This window comes from Salmo salar, chromosome ssa17 (genome assembly GCF_905237065.1).
Source record: "Salmo salar chromosome ssa17, Ssal_v3.1, whole genome shotgun sequence".
NCBI lineage: Eukaryota > Metazoa > Chordata > Actinopteri > Salmoniformes > Salmonidae > Salmo > Salmo salar.
This window is the reverse complement of record NC_059458.1, coordinates 5,712,176-5,735,788: the sequence shown is the minus strand read 5'-3', so window position 1 is coordinate 5,735,788 and position 23,613 is coordinate 5,712,176. Positions and strand designations below refer to the sequence as shown.

At 41.2% G+C, this 23,613-nt stretch overlaps 1 protein-coding gene across 1 annotated transcript; it reads right to left on the bottom strand.

Annotated features, from left to right (window-relative positions):
• Window positions 1-5,270: 5,270 nt before the first annotated feature.
• lnpk (lunapark, ER junction formation factor) lies at window positions 5,271-22,733 on the bottom strand (the record flags this gene model as incomplete). The annotated part of the gene is given in 13 exon segments (NM_001139815.1): window positions 5,271-6,156; window positions 7,739-7,906; window positions 9,550-9,620; window positions 9,877-9,967; window positions 10,623-10,817; window positions 12,055-12,109; window positions 12,212-12,295; window positions 19,209-19,249; window positions 19,551-19,609; window positions 20,388-20,575; window positions 20,984-21,025; window positions 21,922-22,018; window positions 22,656-22,733. Coding segments are annotated over 12 exon segments (1,203 nt in total). The 3' UTR covers window positions 5,271-5,974.
• Between the last annotated feature and the right edge of the window lie 880 nt (window positions 22,734-23,613).

Below are 23,613 nucleotides of genomic sequence, written 5' to 3'. Positions count from 1 at the left end.
AATGCGAGCTGTGGCAAGAAGGTTTGCTGTGTCTGTCAGCGTAGTGTCCAGAGCATGGAGGCGCTACCAGGAGACAGGCCAGTACATCAGGAGACGTGGAGGAGGCCGTAGGAGGGCAACAACCCAGCAGCAGGACCGCTACCTCCGCCTTTGTGCAAGGAGGAATAGAGAGGAGCACTGACAGAGCCCAGCAAAATGAGCTCCAGCAGGCCACAAAGGTGCATGTGTCTGCTCAAACGGTCAGAAACAGACTCCAGGAGGGTGGTATGAGGGCCCGACGTCCACAGGTGGGGGTTGTGCTTACAGCCCAACACCGTGCAGGACGCTTGGCATTTGCCAGAGAACACCAAGATTGGCAAATTCGCCACTGGCGCCCTGTGCTCTTCACAGATGAAAGCAGGTTCACACTGAGCACATGTGACAGACGTGACAGAGTCTGGAGACGCCGTGGAGAACGTTCTGCTGCCTGCAACATCCTCCAGCATGACCGGTTTGGCGGTGGGTCAGTCATGGTGTGGGGTGGCAATTCTTTGGGGGGCCGCACAGCCCTCCATGTGCCCCCCAGAGGTAGCCTGACTGCCATTAGGTACCGAGATGAGATCCTCAGACCCCTTGTGAGACCATATGCTGGTGCGGTTGGCCCTAGGTTCCTCATAATGCAAGACAATGCTAGACCTCATGTGGCTGGAGTGTGTCAGCAGTTCCTGCAAGAGGAAGGCATTGATGCTATGGACTGGCCCGCCCGTTCCCCAGACCTGAATCCAATTGAGCACATCTGGGACATTACATTTACATTACATTTAAGTCATTTAGCAGACGCTCTTATCCAGAGCAAATTGGTGGATTCAACTTATGATATCCAGTGGAACAACCACTTTACAATAGTGCATCTAAATCTTTTAAGGGGGGGGTTAGAAGGATTACTTTATCCTATCCTAGGTATTCCTTAAAGAGGTGGGGTTTCAGGTGTCTCCGGGAAGGTGGTGATTGACTCCGCTGTCCTGGCGTCGTGAGGGAGCTTGTTCCACCATTGGGGTGCCAGAGCAGCGAACAGTTTTGACTGGGCTGAGCGGGAACTGTGCTTCCTCAGAGGTAGGGAGGCGAGCAGGCCAGAGGTGGATGAACGCAGTGCCCTAGTTTGGGTGTAGGGCCTGATCAGAGCCTGAAGGTACGGAGGTGCCGTTCCCCTCACAGCTCCGTAGGCAAGCACCATGGTCTTGTAGCGGATGCAAGCTTCAACAGGAAGCCAGTGGAGAGAGAGGAGGAGCGGAGTGACATGAGAGAACTTGGGAAGGTTGAACACCAGACGGGCTGCGGCGTTCTCGATGAGTTGTAGGGGTTTAATGACACAGGCAGGGAGCCCAGCCAACAGCGAGTTGCAGTATTCCAGACGGGAGATGACAAGTGCCTGGATTAGGACCTGCGCCGCTTCCTGTGTGAGGCAGGGTCGTACTCTGCGAATGTTGTAGAGCATGAACCTACAGGATCGGGTCACCGCCTTGATGTTAGTAGAGAACGACAGGGTGTTGTCCAGGGTCACGCCAAGGTTCTTAGCACTCTGGGAGGAGGACACAATGGAGTTGTCAACCGTGATGGCGAGATCATGGAACGGGCAGTCCTTCCCCGGGAGGAAGAGCAGCTCCGTCTTGCCGAGGTTCAGCTTGAGGTGGTGATCCGTCATCCACACTGATATGTCTGCCAGACATGCAGAGATGCCATTCGCCACCTGGTTATCAGAAGGGGGAAAGGAGAAGATTAATTGTGTGTCGTCTGCATAGCAATGATAGGAGAGACCATGTGAGGATATGACAGAGCCAAGTGACTTGGTGTATAGCGAGAATAGGAGAGGGCCTAGAACAGAGCCCTGGGGGACACCAGTGGTGAGAGCACGTGGCGAGACATCATGTCTCGCTCCATCCACCAAAGCCACGTTGCACCACAGACTGTCCAGGAGTTGGCGGATGCTTTAGTCCAGGTCTGGGAGGAGATCCCTCAGGAGACCATCCGCCACCTCATCAGGAGCATGCCCAGGCATTGTAGGGAGGTCATACAGGCACGTGGAGGCCACACACACTACTGAGCCTCATTTTGACTTGGTTTAAGGACATTACATCAAAGTTCGATCAGCCTGTAGTGTGGTTTTCCACTTAAATTTTGACCGTGACTCCAAATCCAGACCTCCATGGGTTGATAAATTGGATTTCCATTGATTATTTTTGTGTGATTTTGTTGTCAGCACATTCAACTATGTAAACAAAAAAGTATTTAATAAGATTATTTCATTCATTCAGATCTAGGATGTGTTATTTTAGTGTTCCCTTTATTTTTTTGAGCAGTGTATATATATTGCGGCCACTTGGGCCCCCCACGGGCCTGGGCACAGGGGCTTCAGGCCCGGTAAGGCCCTGCATTAATCCGGCTCTGGACACTGGGAGACAAATTCACCAAGAGTTTCTTATCAAAACGACATTGAATGTTCCTGAGTGGCCTAGTTACAGTTTTTACTTAAATCGGCTTGAAAATGACTGTCTAACAATGATCAGCAACCAATTTGACAGAGCTTGAAAAATTGAAAAGAATAATGTGCAACTATTGTACAATCCAGGTTTGCAAAGCTCTTAGACTTACCCAGAAAGAATCACAGCTGTAATCAAGTGCCAAACACTGGCAGCGGATTCTGCATGATTGATTGTCTAAAGCCCAAACTATGCAAAACATTCTTCAAGCTCTGTCAAGTTGATTGTTGATCATTGCTAGACAGACGTTTGTCAAATCTTGCCATAGATTTTCTTGCTGATTTAAGTCACAACTGTAACTAGGCCACTCAGGAACATTCAATGTTGTCTTGGTAAGCAACTCCAGTGTATATTTGGCCTTGTTTTAGGTTATTGTCCTGCTGAAAGGTGAATTTGTCTCCCAGTTTCTGTTGGAAAGCAGACTGAGCCAGGTTTTCCTCTAGGATTTTGCCTGTGCTTTGCTCTATTCCATTTCTTTCTATCCTAAAAAAATTCCCTAGTCCTTGCAGATGACAAGTATGCCCATAACATGATTCAGCCACCACCATGATAGAAAATATGAAGAGTGGTACTCAGTGATGCATTGGATTTGCCCAAACATAATGCTTTGTATTCATAATTTCTTTGCCACATTTCTTTCAGTTTTACTTTAGTGCCTTTTTGCAAACAGGATGCATGTTTTGGAATATTTTATTCTGTACAGGCTTCCTTCTTTTCAATCCGTCAGGTTCGTGTTTTAGAGTAACTGCAATGTTGTTGATCTATCCTCACTTTTCTCCTAACACAGCCATTAAACTCTAAATGTTTTAAAGTCACCACTCGCCTCTCCAGCAACTGGGTTAGGAAGGACGCCTGTATCTTTTTAGTGACTGGGTGTATTTGTACACCATCCAAAGTGTACCGTAAATTCCAGACTATAAGCCGCAACTTTTTTCCCAGGCTTTGAACCTCGCGGCTTAAACAATGACGCGGCTAATATATGGATTTTACCCGCTTTCAAAAAAAAATTCTCAAAAAAAACACATTCTGTGATGTGCTCAGTTTTTTGGGCGGCATGAAGCTTTCATTAGACCAATGAAATTGCCGGACGGGTTAAGGTCAAACAACTTTTTTGTTTACTGTTTAGATTAAATCGAGCGCTCTCAAACTTCCCATCATTCTGATTACGGTAGTCATTTTGTCACCCTCATCATGGCAAAGACACGGAGAAATGCATATGATGCAGCTTTCAAGTTGAAGGCGATTGATCTGGCTGTTGGAAAAGGAAATAGAGCTGCTGCACGGGAGCTTGGTCTTAATGAGTCGATGATAAGACGTTGGAAACAGCAGCGTGAGTAATTGACTCAGTGCAAAAAGACAACTAAAGCTTACTGCTCATTTTTAATTTTTTGTTACAAGCCGTGTTTCGTTAAAGCCTATTTATTTTTGTTACAAGCCGTGTTTCGTTAAAGCCTGTGTAAAGTTAATTTGTTTCAATGTACCGGTAGGCACCTGCGGCTTATAGACATGTGCGGCTTATTTATGTTCAAAATAATATTTTTTTTTTAATTCGGTGGGTGCGGCTTATATTCAGGTGCGCTTAATAGTCCGGAAATTACAGTAATTAATAGCTTCACCAAGCTCACAGGGATATTCAAAGTCAGCTTTTTTATTTTTACCCATCTACCAATGGATGCCTTTCTTTGCGAGGAATTGTAAAACCTCCCTGGTCTTTGTTGTTGAATCTGTGTTTGAAATTCACTGCTCGACTGAGGGACCTTACAATTTAATTGTATGTGTGGTGTACAGAGTTGAGGTAGTCATTCAAAAATCATATTTGTGAGAGCAAAATTACAAGATTATGTTATAAATACTGTTATTGCATCAAATGGTTGTTTTATGCAATAGAATAGGGGGTTCTTAGAATTATATTGTCTGTGTGAACTGAGATTGGGCCTCTGGGGGCTTAATGCTGACAGAAGATTTACGATTCCTTAGGTGATAAACCTAACAAGACTGCATGCCATAGCATGAGTTGTTGAGTTGTTTGTGTGCTGGGAGGTACCAGGATGGAGATGGCTCCGGTATGGATAACGATAAGAGGAACTTTGTTTTGGGGGCCAGACCTGGTTTCTACACAATGAGAAGTCTTTACAGCAGACACGGTCTGCTGTGAATTATTAGTATCTTCCACACATCTGTTGTGTGTCATGTAGACTAAGGGGTTGTATCTTTGCTGTGTGTTTGTATCCTTTGTGTCGGGGCTCTCAACGAATCATCTAAGAGGGATTCGTCGACCAGCCATTGTTATCGCAGAGCACTCAATCGATTCACTATGTGTGTGTTGTATTGACCTGCTCTCTAAGTGGATACATATTTAGTTTAAGTATAACTCTAACTTGTGTGATAAGTCTCTCCTTATTTGATCATAAAGAAATTAACCACATGTTAAACACCATTGCACAGTCCATGCAACTTATCTGACTTAAGCACAATTTTACTCATCTTTGTAGTGTCTTAAGGCCTGGGTAAGGCCTAAATGTCACAAATTCCCCAACTTATTAGTTCTCAATAAACATTTTGCAAACGTCAAAGGTATGCCAAACATCCTTCCCATGAATTTCATGTCAGTAAGAACCAAAACATAATAAATATCTTTGGGACAATCTTGTATGGAATTGCCCACTATGGCGCTGCCTGCAAAGCACTGCAGTCTACCCTGGAGTAATATGAAGTAGAAGCACCCTTTGTCTTGTTTCAATAGTCTACCATGAATTGATTGAGAACATGTTTTTTATTTCATAAAAAAAAAATATATATACACATTATTTGGCATGCCATGTACATATTAATAGAAACAGGCATTTGCAAAGATTTGGTATGCCGAAAACCTGACATACAAATTAAGCTCCAACACAAAATACATTTTTTTATTTACTTCATGGCTGAACATAACACAGGCTTAAAAGAAGATATGTGGAACTGCTTCTTGGCCATAATAAATAATATCTCAATTCATTCTATTCTCACTGTATAAACAAAAGTTTTGCCCGACTAGGCTTACGATTGAATACGTTTCAATATTTCCAGAACTGCTGTAAATAAATTTAAAACATGTCTTAACTATTTATTGTGTAGCCTAAAGAATTACACAATCAGAGCAAATCTTGAAAGACAGACCGGAGCAGTGCATTTGGCAAATGTATCTTTTCAAAAGAGAAAGTGGATTTGGCAAGTCAGTAATTTTGATCATCAAAGTCAATGTAAGAAATGCTCACACCTGCCAAGTTATGGTTTAAGTGAGAAAAAGTGGTCAATTCTAGATTATTATTTCTAGATTATTATTTCACTTCCAAAGAATATTGTGCATTACAAGCATCTTATGTAAATCCAGGAGCTGGGTACCACATGATTTTTAAACAAACACTACACCATGTCAGCTGATATACATAGAGGGGAGGGTGGGAATTCAATGTTTTCTACTCTGTTTCCAATTGGGGGACTTCTTGCTTTTCTCCTGGTCTCTCAGGCTCCTCTTCTGTGTGTACCGTCTCTGCGGCCTCTGGGTTCTCTACGTTGGGGTCTGGGGTCTCCTCTGTAGACTGGGCCTTTTCAACTTGAGGCTCCACTTCATCAGAAGGGGCCTCCAGCTCCTTCTCATCTGCAACCAGAAGACAGACATTTATAAAGCTTACATTAACCATACATATCTACCACTTGTTTGTTTCAGATAACAGGACTCTCTCTCTCTCTGCCTCTGAGCCACTATGTACAAACCACACATTCATAAGCCATTATAATATATTTACTGTAAAGTATTACTGTCAAACTGTCAGAGCAGCCCATTATCAAACATTCACAAAAATATCAGAAAGAGAGGGGGGGGGGTGTGAGTGACAGGGTTAAATAATTTTAACAGTCAAACCATTAAATCACTAACTTTGTGTAATTACACTACAATAATAATTTGCAGCATGCCCAGCCTGTTAATATTATATACAATGACTTGATCTGCAAACACAGAAAGCTTTACATTACTCCAGAATTAAGTTAATTATCAACAACTCTCAGGGTCAAAAGAGTGGGATCAGTACAATGGTCATTTGATGGTCCAACATGAAATAATGCATCAACATCATTGTGTGATGCCATGCAATAGCTTGTGTAGCTGTAATATCAGACAGAAGGGTAAAACTGGAATTTCATTTCAATTCCTGAATTAAAAATAAATTGACCCCAAATCTGATTGTTAGTTGCTTGATCATTTTAAGATCGTGATATGATTATGGGGCCAGATGCCACAAGAAGTCAATTTAAATAGCCTTTAATCAGGGTAAGTGATTGGTGGGACTAAAATCTGCAAAGCACCAGGCTGTGGTAGGATGGGACCTTTGTGGTGATGGTGGACAATGGCGAAACTGTGCACTGCACTCCATGAAGCAGTTGCTAAAGATACAGTGGGCGCCCTGGTAGCCACATGACTGGGACCACTGTCTTCACTTTGATCAGCTATTCAAAGACAAAGTATAAAGCAATGGTAAATATTAGGATAAAACAAACATGCACAAAAAGACGACAATGTTAAATTGATCATTGAGTTTGTTATAGCAACAAACACTATGCTACATTTACCATGTGGTTTTAATGACCTGAAGATTAAGAATTCATGACTAACCAAGTTGATCACTCTGTCATTTAGGTTAGTATTGTGGAGTAACTAGAATGTTGTTGACCCATCCTCAGTTTTCTTCCATCACAGCCATTCAACTCTGTAACTGTTTTAAAATCACCACTGGACTCATGGTAAAATCCCTGAGCAGTTTCTTTCCTCCCTGGCAAATGAGTTTAGGAAGGATGCCTTTATCTTTGTAGTAACTGGGTGTATTGATATTCCACAAATTACTAATTTCAGTGACAGGTATTTATATCAACAGGGTTACATGAGTTTCTAGGGCACAAAATGTGCTTCAGAAGTAGCTAGAATTCATATAGGATATATCTCAATCGATTGAAAAAAAAAAAACATTTTCTGGTTGCTCTTAAATTTAAACCATTTTTAAAGTTGGGAGCACCAGTGCTGTTAATTTACAACCTGTTCATTTAGAGCCCTGAATAAAATAAACAACTTGTTTTACTTTAATGTCAACGCTGATACATTTGGGTCCACTTAACTCCTCTGATCATTTGGCCAAGTGCTACATATATGATTAGTTCATTTCCAAAGGTAACTCTAGTTACTATACCTCCAGAGGGGGGTGCGCTCTCATCAGTGGCCTCTGATGCCGCAGATTTTTCTGGGGTGGGTGATTCCGAGCGCATTCTCCGCTCAAAGCTAAATTCTGGGAGTCTTGGAGCTTGAGGTCGGGTCTTCCTTGCATGGTTCAGGACATAACAGTACGCACACCTGAAAGCTAAACGGTCATAATGTAAGTAACATTATTTCAAAGGCAAGGTGCCATGTGCTTCACCAATTGCCCCACTTTTTTTGTTGAAGATGCATAACTGCATCTGCTCAATGGATTACCTTATTTCGATGTCATAGCTTGAGCTACTTTGGTTACAAAAAGTTGGTTGCACCAGCATATTACAAAAAAAAAATATGCCAAGGACATTCAACAAGCACAGCACTTTCACAAATTACTGATGATTGGCTGAGAGAAATTATAAAAAAGATTGTGGGGGCTATTTTATTAGACTTCAGTGCAGCTTTTGACATTATTGATCACAGTCTACTGCTGGAAAAACATGTGTTATGGCTTTACATCCCTGCTATATTGTGGATAAAGAGTTACCAGTCTAACAGAACACAGAGGGTGTTCTTTAATGGAAGCCTCTCCAACATAATCCAGGTAGAATCAGGAATTCCACAGGGCAGCTGTCTAGACCCATTTTTTCAATCTTTACTAACGACATGCCACTGGTTTTGCGTCTATGTATGCGGATGACTCAACACTATACATGTCAGCTACTACCGCGACTGAAACACCTAACATGGGTGGCAAGGAATAAGTTAGTCCTAAATATTTCAAACTAAAAGCATTGTATTTGGGACAAATCATTCACTCAAGCCTAATCCTCAACTAAATCTTGTAATAAGTAATGTGGAACCTGAGCAAGTTGAGATGACAAAGCTGCAATCCAGTAACTGTGGTTTGTAAACTGTCATGGTCAAAACATATTGATACAACTGTAGCTAGGATAGGAAGAAGTCTGTCCATAAAAAAAGCCCAAGCCTTGTTAACAGCACTAACAACAAGGCAGGTCCTACAGGCTCTAGTTAATCGCACCTGGACTACTGTTCACTCGTGTGGTCAGGTGCCACAAAGAGGGACTTTGCAATTGGCTCAGAACAGGGCAGCACGGCTGGCCCTTGGATGTACACAGAGAGCTAAAATTAATAATATGCATTTCAATCTCTCCTGGCTTAAAGTGTAGGAGATATGGACTTGTTTTTGTGAGAGGTATTGATATGTTGAAAGCACCGAGCTGTCTGTTTAAACTAGCAAACAGCTCAGACACCCACAAGACATGCCACCAGAGGTCTCTTCACAGTCCAAGTCCAGAACAGACTATGGGAGGCGCACAGTACTACATAGAGCCATGACTACATGGAACTCTATTCCACATCAGGTAACTGATGCAAGCAGTAGAATCAGATTTTTTGAAATGATAAAACTACACCTTATGGAACAGCGGGGACTGTGAAGCAACACAAACATAGGCGTAGACACATGCATACACACACAAGATAACAAAACGCACTATACACACACGTACACATGGATCTTGTGTTGTAGATATGTGGTAGTGGAGTAGAGGCCTGAGGGCACAAAGTGTGTTGTGAAACATGTTATGAATGTATTGTAATGTTTTTTTAATTGTATAACTGCCTCAATTTTGCCAGACCCCAGGAAGAGTACCTGCTGCCTTGTCTGCAGCTAATGGAGATCCATAATAAATACAAAATACAAAGATGGCAGCCAAGCACCGAAGGGCAAAGTTAATGCAGTGTTTGAAGGGTAGTGACAGGAAGCAGTATTTCTCCAAATCTTACCAATATATTCAAATTCCTCTTTTAATGCCATGCCATTATGGGAGAAGCACTGCTGGCATATAAGGGCATATCTGGGGATAAAAGAGCATACATAACAGTGAGAAGAGATCAACCTTGAAGTTGCCTAGATGCAAAACTTTTAAAAGGAGAACTCCAGTAAAGGTCTACCATTTAAAGCTGTATGTTAGAGTGACCGTCACAACTGACGAGCACAAAATAGTGAGGCCACACACAGAGAATACGATCCTCTGCTCACTGTAGGCATAGTACTCTACGAAGCACATCAGTAATGAGGTCATTGGAAATGCTTTGGACGGAAGTACAGACCTGTTCTGAGGGCCATCTCCCACAAGGTATTCGATGACTCTGTCCACGGCACCTCGGTCTCGAGGTAAGACGGGTCTAGCCAGGGGTGGGCCTGGGGGGTGCATACCTAACATTATAGCACATCATAGGAACACAGTGACAATTAGTGCTTAGTTTAGTTTCTACACATTTTAATACTACAGCCTTAAAAAAAAACTACACGGGCTGGTTTTTAACAGGTCCTCTTGAAAGGTAAGAATGTAAATCACCCTTGTTTAGTGCATAATATGGCATTTAGATTTGGGATACATAAAAGTATAGGCTATAGAAAATAAGCTCAAGTGTTTTAATAATCTACACAGGAATCCATTAACAACCTATAAGCAGCTTGGAGGGCTACATACAGTGCTAAGTGAAAGTCTACACACCTCTTGCAGTTTTCACATTTTGCTGCCTTCAAATAAAAACATTTAAAGAAGGATTACATTTGTCAGCTGTAAATCATTTTGAATAAGATTCTGCCAAGTTTGCACAACTCTTAATGTAACAAAACCATTATTTTTATCAATTGCTAAAACGGGTTTGGTTGGGAACCATTGATGGAGAGCGATATTCAAACCTTGTCTCTGATTATCAAGCAGATTTAAGTCAAGACAGACTGGACCACTCATGGACCCTCAACACCTCTTGGAAAGCCATTCTGGTGTGTCTGTGGCATTACAATCCCACTGAAAGATAAAACTCTATCCTATTAGAGCTTTACTCACCCATTCCTGGGATAGGGGTGCAGGGTGTCATAGGGGGTCTCCTCATTATGGTCTGCTGGCCAACCGCGGCAGACAGGCCCCTATCGGGGGGTCCTCCTGGGGGCCCACCTGGGGCTGAGTGAGGAAGGGGACCCGTAGGGGTGGTTCCAGCGCCCATGACAGGGGGCCTCAAGGCTATGTTGCGTTGACGGAGTTCTGAAGAAGAGGGACATGTAGAAAAGGTATTCTTTCTCAAAATGGGGACACTACACAAATGGTTCTCAGAGTTAAGGCATTCTGTTTAATTTGCATATCTACGGCAATGTGGGTTGAAGTACAGGGACATTTTCTTGCCATGCTCAAGGGCACAACGGCAGGAGATGGCATCTAGGATTTGACACCAGCAACCCTCGGTTGCCGGCTCACATTATGCCAGATTTTTCCTGTCTGATTAGGGATTCAAAACGGCAACATTCCAGTTGCTGGCCCACATCTCTAACGGCACATTTCCATGCAAGATTTACCCCAGTGTTTTACCCAGAAAGTTCATGCTTTTCTGTTTCCATCTACGCGGGCCGGCACCCGTGTCTCACTGGGCTATGGCTCCTGCGGACCTGCTCTCACTTGGGGCCAAAACAGGGCCACTGGTACTTTTCAGCCTGCATTTGCATATCAATGTCTAACTAAACGTTTCCACCTTCTCACAAAGAAACTGTTTTGATTATGCAGAGGTGGTTGATTCTTCACAAGTCCTCACTGTCAGCTCTAGCTATGGAAATACAATTTCCCATTATAACATAAGGGTGTATACACTAGTGCGGGGTGGGCAGACTTTTTGGCTCGAGGGCCACATCAGGATTTTGAAATTCAACAGAGACGAACAATATGTTTTTGACCGATTTGTTTGTCAAAATCTATTTCTGTGCCAGAAAAAGTGCAGTTATTTAACCTTTTATTTTACATTGGTCCATTATCATTTCTACATACTTTCTATTAAGTTTTAGACATCCAAGAGAGGCCTGGACATATATTAATAATAAAAACAATTATGCCCCCTCCACCCTGAAAATAAAACGGGGTTGGGCTCGTAGTTTGCCCGACCTTGCAGCATAACATCAAGACTACCATTGATTGAATTGAAGTCCTCAAGGGGCATTGAATAAACAACAATTCCCACAAGCACTCACTCAATTATGGTCAACTTATTTGTTCATTGACTAAAACGTAGAGAAAGAGAAGTGTGTGACTGCTCTCCTGAATGTAATCAATTATACAGGACTGACAGCTCAGGCTCAAACCGTGAGCACATGAACAGATCAATTCTATGTAACCAAGTCAACCACAGGAATTATGTGGTAGCAATCAAAAGGTGAGTAAGGCATTTATAGTTTCACAATCTTTGGTTTTATGCTTGAATACAGAAACACAACTAATGTAGAGAGGACGCCTTCACCTTGGTCCGGTCTAGGAGTCATCTGACCTGGCCTGATTGGCGTGAATTCCATTTCCTTTCAAAATAAAATAAGAATCTCAGATCAATTCATAATTTAAATAAATAGCAGATTAAGTCATTGGTTCGTTTAAAAAAAAAAAACAGATACTGTACTTGCCACTTTCTTATTTGCTTCAGGATCAAACCTCTCAAGAATTAACTTGGCATTTTTGTAGGTTTCAGTCTCCATCACCTCTTCCAACTGTAGAAAAAAGGTTTTAAAAATAAAATCAGTTAAGGAACTCTATCTGCACAACATAAGGTTACAAAGGGAGGGTATATTACCAGTAAACAAACTTTTGATAGCTTTCAAGTTAAAATACATATAAACTGAAAAAATATATGAATGCAACATTTAAAGTGTTGGTCCCATGTTTCATGAGCTGAAATAAAAGATCCCATAAATGTTCCATACACAAAAAAAGCTTTTCTCTCCAATGTTGTGCACAAATTATTTTATATTCCTGTTGGGGAGCATTTCTCCTTTGCCAAGATAATCCATCCACTTGACAGGTGTGGCATATCAAGAAGCTGATTAAACAGCATGATCATTACACAAGTGCACCTTGTGCAGGGGACAATAAAAGGCTACTCAAAAATGTGCAGTTTGAGGTAGCGTGCAATTGGCATGCTGAATGCAGAAATTTCCACCACAGCTGTTGCCAGAGAATTTAATGTTCATTTCTCTACAATAAGCCACATCCAACGTCATTTTAGAGAATTTGGTAGTACGTCCAACCGGCCTCACAACCGCAGACCACATGTAACCACGCCAGCCAGGATCTCATCTAGCTTCTTCACCTGCGGGATTGTCTGAGACCAGCCACCTGGACAGCTGATGAAACTGTCGGTTTGCAAAACCGAAGAATTTCTGCAACAATTGTCAGAAACCTTCTAAGGGAAGTTCATCTGCGTGCTCATCGTCCTCACCAGGGTCTTGACCTGACTGAAGTTCAGCATTGTAACTGACTTCATAGGGCAAATGCTCACCTTTGATGGCCACTGGCACCCTGGAGAAGTCTGCTCTTCACGGATGAATCCTGGTTTCAACTGTACTGGGCATACTGTGGGCGAGCGGTTTGCTGATGTCAACGTTGTGAACAGAGTGCCCCATGGTGGCGATGGGGTTATGGTATGGGCAGGCATAAGTTACGGACAACGTATACAACTGCATTTTATCGATGGCAAATTGAATGCACAGAGATACTCTTTCTACCGCACCTGCTGTCTCTAACTCTGAATGATCGGCAGTGAAAAGCCAACTGACATTTACTCCTAAGGTGCTGACCTGTTGCACCCTCTACAACCACTGTGATTATTATTATCTGACCATGCTGGTCATCTATGAACGTTTGAACATCTTGGCCATGTTCTGTTATAATCTCCACCTGGCACAGCCAGAAGAGGACTGGCCACCCCTCAGAGCCTGGTTCCTCTCTAGGTTTCTTCCTAGGTTCCGGCCTTTCTAGGGAGTTTTTCCTAGCCACCGTGCTTCTACACCTGCATTGCTTGCTGTTTGGGGTTTTAGGCTGGGTTTCTGTACAGCACTTTGTGACTTTGGCTGAGGTAAAAGGGCTTCATGAATAAATTGGAATGATTGATTGAGATACCGTGACGAGATCCTGAGGCCCATTGTCGAGCCATTCATCCGCCGCCATCACCTCGTTTCAGCATGATAACGCACAGCACCATGTCACAAGGATCTGTACACAACTCCTGAAAGCTGATGTCCCAGTTGTTCCATGGGATACTCACCAGACATGTCACCTATTGCACATGTTTGGGATGCTCTGGATCGACGTGTACAACAGCGTGTTCCAGTTCCCGCCAATATCCATTAACTTCGCACAGCCATTGAAGAAGAGTGGAACAACATTCCACAATCAACACTGATCAACTCCATTGCAAAGTTGATGTCACGCTGCATGAGATAAATGGTGGTCACATCAGATACTGACTGGTTTTCTGATCCACACCCCTATCTGACCAACAGATGCATATCTGTATTCCCAGTCATGTGAAAAACATAGATTAGGGCATTATGAATATATTTCAATTGACTGATTTCCTTATTAACTTTAACACAGTAAAATCTTTGAAATTGTTGCATGTTGCACTTATATTTTTGTTAAGTGCATATATCAGAAAACATCTAGTGGCTTTTTGGGGTACTTCAGATTATCACAGGTGTCTAATTATCTCTGGCCCTCTGTGCGGCCTTATCACATGTAAAATAATCAAATAATTGAATGACAAAGCTGTAAAGCGTTAACCTAAAAATAAATCATCAACTAAGTGAATACCATTTGTGTTTACTATGAGGGTTTCAGCATGAAATATCCTTCATATATTTGTTAACATACTGTTATTTTATGTCTTTGTTGTAAATGTTGTGAGAAAAAAACAATAGTTGGAAGAGTTAGAGTTAATTGAAAATAATGTCATTGTAGATGCTTTTTTCATTAATTAAGCTATTCTCTCTTGAACCATATGTCTGTCCTCTAGAAACCCAAGGACAATATGGACATAGATATACAAAAATAAATACAAGTATAAATGACCAAAGTTACCACTGGTAAATTACTGGTAGCTTTGCAACCCTAGCACAGCAAATCTTTTGCAACCCTAGCACAGCAAATCTTTTGATGACCTTCTTAAATACACAAAAGCCATATCTAGGAAAACCAAAGTTCCAAAGCCTTGGCCTAATATAGTGTATAAGAGGTTATAAAAGAAGTTGAGGTGATTCATATGTTGATGATCTAAAAAATATTTGCTGGTCTGTGGTGTGTAATGAGGAGCAACCAGACGCTGCACTTGACGCATTTATGAAACGACTTATTCCAGTTATTAATAAACACGCACCCATTAAGAAAATGGACTGTAAAACCGGTTACCGTAAATTCCGGACTATAAGCCACAACTTTTTTCCCAGGCTTTGAACCTCGCGGCTTAAACAATGACGCGGCTAATATATGGATTTTTCCCGCTTTCTATTTTTTTCCCCCAAAAAAAACACATTCTGTGACGTGCTCAGTTTTTTGGCGGCATGAAGCTTTCATTAGACCAATGAAATTGCCGGACGGGTTAAGGTCAGACAACTTTTTTGTTTACGGTTTAGATTAAATCGAGCGCTCTCAAACTTCCCATCATTCTGTTTACAGTAGTCATTTTGTCACCCTCATCATGGCAAAGACACAGAGAAATGCATATGATGCAGCTTTCAAGTTGAAGGCAATTGATATGGCTGTTGGAAAAGGAAATAGAGCTGCTGCACGGGAGCTTGGTCTTAATGAGTCGATGATAAGACGTTGGAAACAGCAGCGTGAGGAATTGACTCAGTGCAAAAAGACAACTAAAGCTTACTGCAAATGTTTTATTTTTTTGTTACAAGCCGTGTTTCGTTAAAGCCCGTGTAAAGGTCATTTGTTTCAATGTACCGGTAGGCACCTGCGGCTTATAGTCATGTGCGGCTTATTTATGTTCAAAATAATATCTTTTTTAAATTCAGTGGGTGCGGCTTATATTCAGGTGCGCTTAATAGTCCAGAAATTACGGTAAATCCCCTTGGATTGATGAGGAATTGAAAAATTGTATGGTTGAGAGGGGTGAGGCAAAAGGTATGGCAATTTTGTCTGGCAGCCTAACTGATTGGCAAACGTACTGCAAATTAAGAAATCACGTGACTAAACTAAATGAAAAGAAAATATACTATGAAGCAAAGATAGACTATATAAAGAATGACAGTAAAAAGCTTTGGGGCACTTTAAATTAAATTTTGGGAAAAAAGCCAACTCTGCTCCTTCATTTATTATCACAAAGCCCACTGATATTGCAAACAACTTTAATTAGTTTTTCATTGGCAAGATAAGCAAACTTAGGGATGGGATGACATGCCAGCAACAAACGCTGACACTACACATCCAAGTATATCGGACCAAATTATGAAAGATAAGAATTGTACTTTTGAATTCCATAAATTCAGTGTGGAAGAGGTGAAAAAAATTGTCTATCAACAATGACAAGCCGCCAGGGTCTGACAATCTAGATGGAAAATTACTGCGGATAATAGCAGACGATATTGCCACTCCTACTTGCCACATCTTCAATTTAAGCCTACTAGAGAGTGTGTGCCCTCAGGCCTGGAGGGAAGCTAAAGTCATTCCGCCACCCAAGAATAGTAAAGCCACCTTTACTGGCTCAAATAGCTGACCAATCAGCCTGTTACCAACCCTTACTAAACTTCTGGAAAAAATGGTGTTTGCCCAGATACAATGGTATTTTACAGTAAACAACTTGACAACAGAATTTCAGCATGCTTACAGGGAAGGACACTCAATAAGCACATCACTGACACCATGACTGATGATTGGCTGAGAGAAATTGATGATAAAATGACTGCCACATGACTGCACCTGTACATAGCCCATCTGTAAATAGCCCATCCAACTACCTCATCCCCATAATGTATTTATTTATCTTGCTCTTTTGCACCCCAGTATCTCTACTTGCACATTCATCTTCTGCACATCTAAAATTCCAGTGTTTAATTGTTATATTGTAATTACTTCGCCTATTTATTGCCTTACCTCCCTTATCCTACCTCATTTGCACACACTGTATATTGACTTTTTCTACTGTATTATTGACTGTGTTTGTTTATTCCATGTGTAACCCTGTGCTGTTGTATGTGTCGAACTGCTTTGCTTTATCTTGGCCAGGTCGCAGTTGTAAACGAGAACTTATTCTCAACTAGCCTACCTGGTTAAATAAAGGTGAAATAAATAAATGAATAAAAATTGTGGGGGCACAAGTCTTGTTAGACTTCAGTGCAGCATTTGACATCATTGATCATAGTCTGCTGCTGGAAAAACTTGTGTTATGGCTTTACGCCCCCTACTATGATGTGGATAAAGAGTTACTTGTCTAACAGAACACAGAGGGTGTTCTTTAATGGAAGCCTATCAAATATAATCCAGTTACAATCAGAAATTCCCCAGGGTAGCTGTTTAGGCCCCTTGCTTTTTTCAATTTTTACTAACGACATGCCACTGACTTTGAGTAAAGCCAGAGTTTCTATGTATGCGGATGACTCAACACTATACACGTCAGCTACTACAGCGACTGAAATGACTGCAACAATCAAAGAGCTGCAGTTAGTTTCAGAGTGGTTGGCAAGGAATAAATTAGCCCTAAATATTTCTAACACTAAAAGCATTGTATTTGGAACAAAACACTCACTAAACCCTAAATCTCAACTAAATCTTGTAATAAATAATGTGAAAATTGAACAAGTTGAGTTGACTAAACGGCTTGGAGTAACACCAGATTGTAAACGGTCATGGTCAAAACATATTGATGCAGTAGTAGCTAAGACAGGGAGAAGTCTGTCTATAATAAAGCGATGCTATGCCTTCTTAACAACACTATCAACAAGGCAGGTCCTACACGACCTAGTTTTGTCGCACCTTGACTACTGTTCAGTCGTCTAGTCAGGTGCCACAAAAAAAGGACTTAGGAAAATTGCAATTGGCTCAGAACAGGGCAGCACGGCTGGCCCTTGGCGGTACACAGAGAGCTAATATTAATAATATGTATGTCAATCTCTCCTGGCTGAAAGTGGAGGAGAGATTGACTTCATCACTACTTTTATTTATGAGAGGTATTGACATATTGAATGCACCGAGTTGTCTGTCTAAACTACTGACACACAGCTCGGACACCCATGCATACCCCACAAGACATGCCACAAGAGATCTCTTCAGAGTCTCAAGTCCAGAACAGACTATGGGAGGCACACAGTACTACATAGAGCCATGACTACATGGAACTCTATTCCACATCAAGTAACTGACGCAAGCAGTGAAATTAGATTTTTTAAAACATATTAAAAAAAACACCTTATGGAACAGCGGGGACTGTGAAGCAACACAAACATTGGCACAGACACACGATAGCATACGCACTATACATACACATGGATTTAGTACTGTAGATATGTGGTAGTGGTGGAGTAGGGGCCTGAAGGCACACAGTGTGTTGTGAAATCTGTGAATGTATTGTAATGTTTTAAAACTGTATAAACTGCCTTAATTTTGCTGGACCCCAGGAAGAGTAGCTGCTGCTTTGGCATCAGCTAATGGGATCAATAATAAATACAAATACAATAGCATGATAAACACTAATAGTAAATACCCTACAACAGGATTTTAAAATAATTTTACGCTTATAACATTATCCTAGTGGTTTCATTTGTTGTAACCGAAAATGTGTACTCAGTGGCAGAAGGGGACCCGTAGGTGTGAACACAAAAACTGCTAAGTAAGGAAATTCTGATTTTGCAATCCAGCAATATGGTTTGCAATTCAACTTTGCATCAGGAAAACACCAAACATTGTTAATTGTTAGCTAGTAGAAGATAAATAATAACATGCACCAAAATCGGTAATGGGGTGTGAAAATCCATCAGCCGCAATTATTGGAAGTTATTAGACATGACAGAAAATGACATCCTCTCCATGCTTACTGCTATAAATTTACAGAGAATCGCTAAGGGAGCGCTTTATGGAACACAGTCTCTCTGCCAATTAGCCTGCATTGATTTTAGATTATTTCTTAGCACTGGCAATTAGCTCACTGCAAAGTGCTCTAAGAGCTCAATAAAGGCTTCCTAAAAAGGCAGGAGACTTCCATTGTAAGCTTGAGGCACCTGTACTCAATGTCTGCCTGCTGTAGCAAAGAGCCTCCCTCTACTAAGGGAATGGGGTAGGAGATGGGGGGGGGCAAAATTCTAAAAAGGTGTGTAATATGCATAGATCAGCACAAATTACATCAATGCGTTTCAAAGGTTAGAGCGCATGCGAGTTGTGCAAGGGGCTCCTGATACGATTAAACACTTAGGGCTATTAAAAGGGAAATCAGGGAAAGAGTCATTGTGTCATTAAGATATCAGCTCTGGATCAATGACACACTTACTTCAAAACACTAAGGGCTGGTTTCTCCATTGAGCATGCTTTTTAGGCCAGGACTAGGATTCATTTGTGTCCAGGAAACCAGCCCTGCCCTGAAAGATCTATAATTATTGGAATAAATTAGATATAAAAATCTACACTTACGATTTTTCTTTTTTCAACTTTTAAATCTTCTAGTTTGTCATCTGAAACAAAAGTGACAAGGAATGCATTGAGTATTTGTCATGAAACACACATGCATTTTCAAACATCTGCATTTTAAGAGACATTTATATTGATAAATAGTTGTAGTATTATCATAATTTTTTTTACAATTGGACAGACTTGCAATTCAAAACAAGATAAGATAAACTTAATGTAAAGAAGAGAATCCTATGTGTGTAAAAACAAAAATGTAGAACAAAGTTACTTTTGTCCTCCAAAGAGGGGGAGGCCCATTTTGTTGATGGGCCAACAAAAATTGAATAAAAATAAGAGAAGCCTTACTGTTTCTTTCTGTTCGCTTTGAGAAAAGGAATAACAGCAGCTTCCTCATAAACCACACTCTGAAAAGCAATCAGGAATATTAGAATGCAGCAGAAACAGTCTTCCCATTGTTGAATAGTCACTAAGAAAAGCAGATCAGAGAGAGCATCACTTTCTGTGGTAAAGCATTTTGTGATGAATGGAACAAAACAGAAGATTCTTCACTTTGAAGATTATGTGGTGGAAATTTTACATGGCAGGACATTTTGATGACCTGAAAGAGTAGTATAGGCCTACATATTGAAAAGTAACTTTGGAATTAGATGCACAAAACCAGAACAGTTGTGGAATAAGAAAAACTATTGATTTAAACAAATATAAAACATCTATGTCTGTGCTTAGAAGATTTCATGTGAATGAAAAATGTGGATGCTCGGCATCGTCTCTGATTTATGTGCCCAGGGTACTTTTGAACCGCCAGCAAACATCTTTACAAAGTAGGCTGCAGGCACATAATAGTATACATACTTAAAGGGGTAATCAGGGATTGGTGCATACATTTTGTTGTACTTTTAAATAAAGGATATATATATAGCAATTGATTCTTGAAGAATACAACTTTTTTATCAGAAACCAAAATATAAGCTTGTTATACACCAATGTTTGTAAATAATGTAATTTCAAACAAACACAGTATAGCTATAAAACATGAATTTGAGAGTGAGTACATTCCTCCTCCATGCCTCAGTTGTTTACCAAAAAAAAAAAAAAAAAAAGAGCACCACTTCATTGTTGTTTGAATCACAGATTGCCCCTTTAAGGTTATGTGTGGCAGTGGACAGAGTAGGCTGTACTTACAATATAGGAAATATAAATAAGGGCAAAGTCATCACGATGCGTCCTGTCCATTGTTCGGGGAGATAGCAGAAGTAAACACTTATGCAAGTAATAAGATAAAGCACAGATGAATACAGAAGCAGTCTTCCCACCCACAACTTCTCCAATCTCTGATTCTTCGCTCTAAATTCCTCAAGGTCCTTAATATCCTGAAAAGACAACAAAATGCCATGACAAGTATTTTTTAAAAGATAACAGGTAATAGTTGGATTATAAGAATTATGGAATGCTTGGGTAATGCCAGAGTATTTCCCAGCCTTATGATACATTTAAAAAGGGTTTATTGTAGCATTCTAATTCTTCTCTAAAAAGTATAACCTCTTTTCTAATATCTGACGGCCAATGTGCTGCCCAATTTCAGAGTTGTGGACATCTGCACCTGTCACTAAAAGATCAAAACAGATCACTGCCTGACTGATAATTACAGACGAATACAAGATGAAGCTCATGGACAGGACTGCGGGAGAAGCTTGGTGCTGTGAACACTTTTTTGAATACTAGTAGCCTATATAATGTTGAAAAGTAGGGCTTATAGCAACATTTAACCTAATACTTACCTTGTCAATGCCTTCTAGAAGTTCCACCGTCGTTGGTTTAGCCTGTTTGAAGATTAGATACAATTTACTTCTGAATCACTCAAAACAAATGGCTACGACCAGATGTGTGTGCTGAATGCAATGCTTTTTCTCTCTGAATGATAAAAAAGGTAATTAATTGATATTATAAACATTAACTTCAACACATCATGCATGCCCTCAAACGCCAAAAACATTGGCTCAATTCCATTCTGACACTAGCCAGACAGTACAGTTCAGTTGACTAGTCAGTGATGTAGGCTACTTGATTACGTTAAACTGAAACCTTGAAATGCTAAAGGAGCATTGGGTTGGTAGCTAGCTAGTTAGACAGTGGAGTAGTCGTATTCTCCAGATTTATTCAACCCTGTTTTATAAGTGCAGTGATCGACTCTACCACTTGAGCATGCTTTTGTAGCACAATCAATGGCGTGCTGGGCTTCGGGCAAGAAGGTTGATGGCTCGAGACGCACTTCCTGCCTGTTTCATTACATTGGTGTCAGAAGTGGGATCGGAGCTTGCATCCACTACAGTGTGTGTGCTTGACTGGTGAGCGTGTTCCTGTAAGACGGCGTCCTATGAGGTCTAACGCAAGGACACGCTCTTTGAGAGGGAGTTGTGTAGGGACCCTGGTTTATAAGCTTGGATATCGACTGTGCCACTTAAGCATGCTTTTGTGGCACAGTCGATGGACCGCTGGGCTTCGGGCAACAAGATTTGGGGTTCCCGCTTCTGGAACCAATGTAATGAAACAGGCAGGGAGTGCAGCTATAACCCTCAACCTAATGGCAAAAAAGCATACCCAAGTGGCAGAGTCGATATCTGCGTTTATAAACCAGGGTTGCTAGAATACTTTGGATTATTATAGCTAAACTAGCTTACGCTACTGTTACGGACTGGTTTAACGTGCATATAGTTACCTTCCACCGGGAAACAACAGCGCCCATCTCTGTAGAATGTATTGGTGTGTCCCGCTACTCGTCTTTGTCCACTCTTTCCTTTACGTTAGCTAGCTGCCTAAAAGTGTTGAAAAGTAAAGGTAAGACATAGCTTGCTACCTAAACAATAGCTCAGACGGCTAGCTAGGTAAGGTTACAGAATGGAAAGTGCAAACGACAGCTAGCCCATGGTTGTTACTGGCTATAAAGTAAAACTTCATGAAGGAAAAAAATGTGCTCTTTGGTCTTAATTTATGGTTAGGCATACGGTTAGCAGTGTGGTTAAGGTTTAAACTCTGATTTTAAGAAGATGCATTTTAGAAATAGTCAGTGTACACTTTAGCCATAATTATGACTTTGTGGCTGTGGTAACTAGTGAAAACCCCCATTCAGAGACAAAAAGTCGAAGCTAACGCTAAACAACCCTGACATGTTCCATTGAAGCACCTGAAGGAAAATGCTCATTGTTGGGCACGACTGTGACACGGTTTTGTAATCCTGAGTCACTCAACATAATTGTATAGACTAACGTAACACTGTAGATTGATGCTTGTGACAGCTCGCTAGCTGACATATAAACTGGCTAACTAGCTAGCAGAATATTACTAGCAGCATACGCTAGCACGTAACGTTAGCCTAACGTTAGTGTTAAACAGACAGGCCTAATCAGTTTCATTCTTAGGCCTAATTGAAATACGTCAAAGTCTGCTACTTACGGTTGCTTGATAGCTATTTCACGTTAGATAGGTTCGTGTCATGCAAGAAAGAGTCAATAACAATACGGGGGGTCGGGTTCTTCCTCGTCTTTTTCTCCCTCTCCTTCTATGGTAGAATGGCGGTCCGTGAACAAACGTTTAGGGTGCATGCCGCCACCTACTGTGCTGGAGTGTGTGGTAATCATGGTTTACTACACTACATACAGTAGTAGCTCTAGCTACATCAGTATAAAAGAAAATAAACACAAAAAACCTAAACCCTCCTACCTAATTATGTTCCCGAGTAACGCAGGGCTAGAGTGCTAGAGGCGTCACTACAGATCCTGGTTCAATCCCGGGCTGTATCACAACCGACCGTGATCTGGAGTCCCATAGGGCGGCGCACAATTGGCCCAGCGTCGTCTCGGTTAGGGGAGGAATTGGCTCAAATGCATTAAGAAGCGAATAAATTCCACAAATGAACTTTTACAAAGGAACACCTGTAAATTGAAATGCATTCCAGGTGACTACCTCATGAAGTTGGTTGAGAGAATGCCAAGTGTGTGCAAAGCTGTCATCAAGCCAAAGAATAGCTACTTTGAAGAATCTAAAATATATTGTTTAACACTTCTTTGGTTACTACATGATTCCATGTGTTATTTCATAGTTGACGTCTTCACTATTATTCTACCATGTAGAAAATAGTACAAATAAAGAAAAACCCTTGAATGGTGTGTCCCAACTTTTGACTGGTACTGTATATAATATATACTCTATTCTCTTTATTTATTTTTGTTCGAATTCTATTTATACTTGTTTTATTTTGCTGGCGCTTGGGCCCCCCACGGGCATGGGCCCAGGGGCTTCAACTCCGGTAATGTCACACCCTTATCTGTTTCACCTGTCTTTGTGATTGTCTCCACCCCCCTCCAGGTGTCGCCCATCTTCCCAATTATCCCCTGTGTATTTATACTTGTGT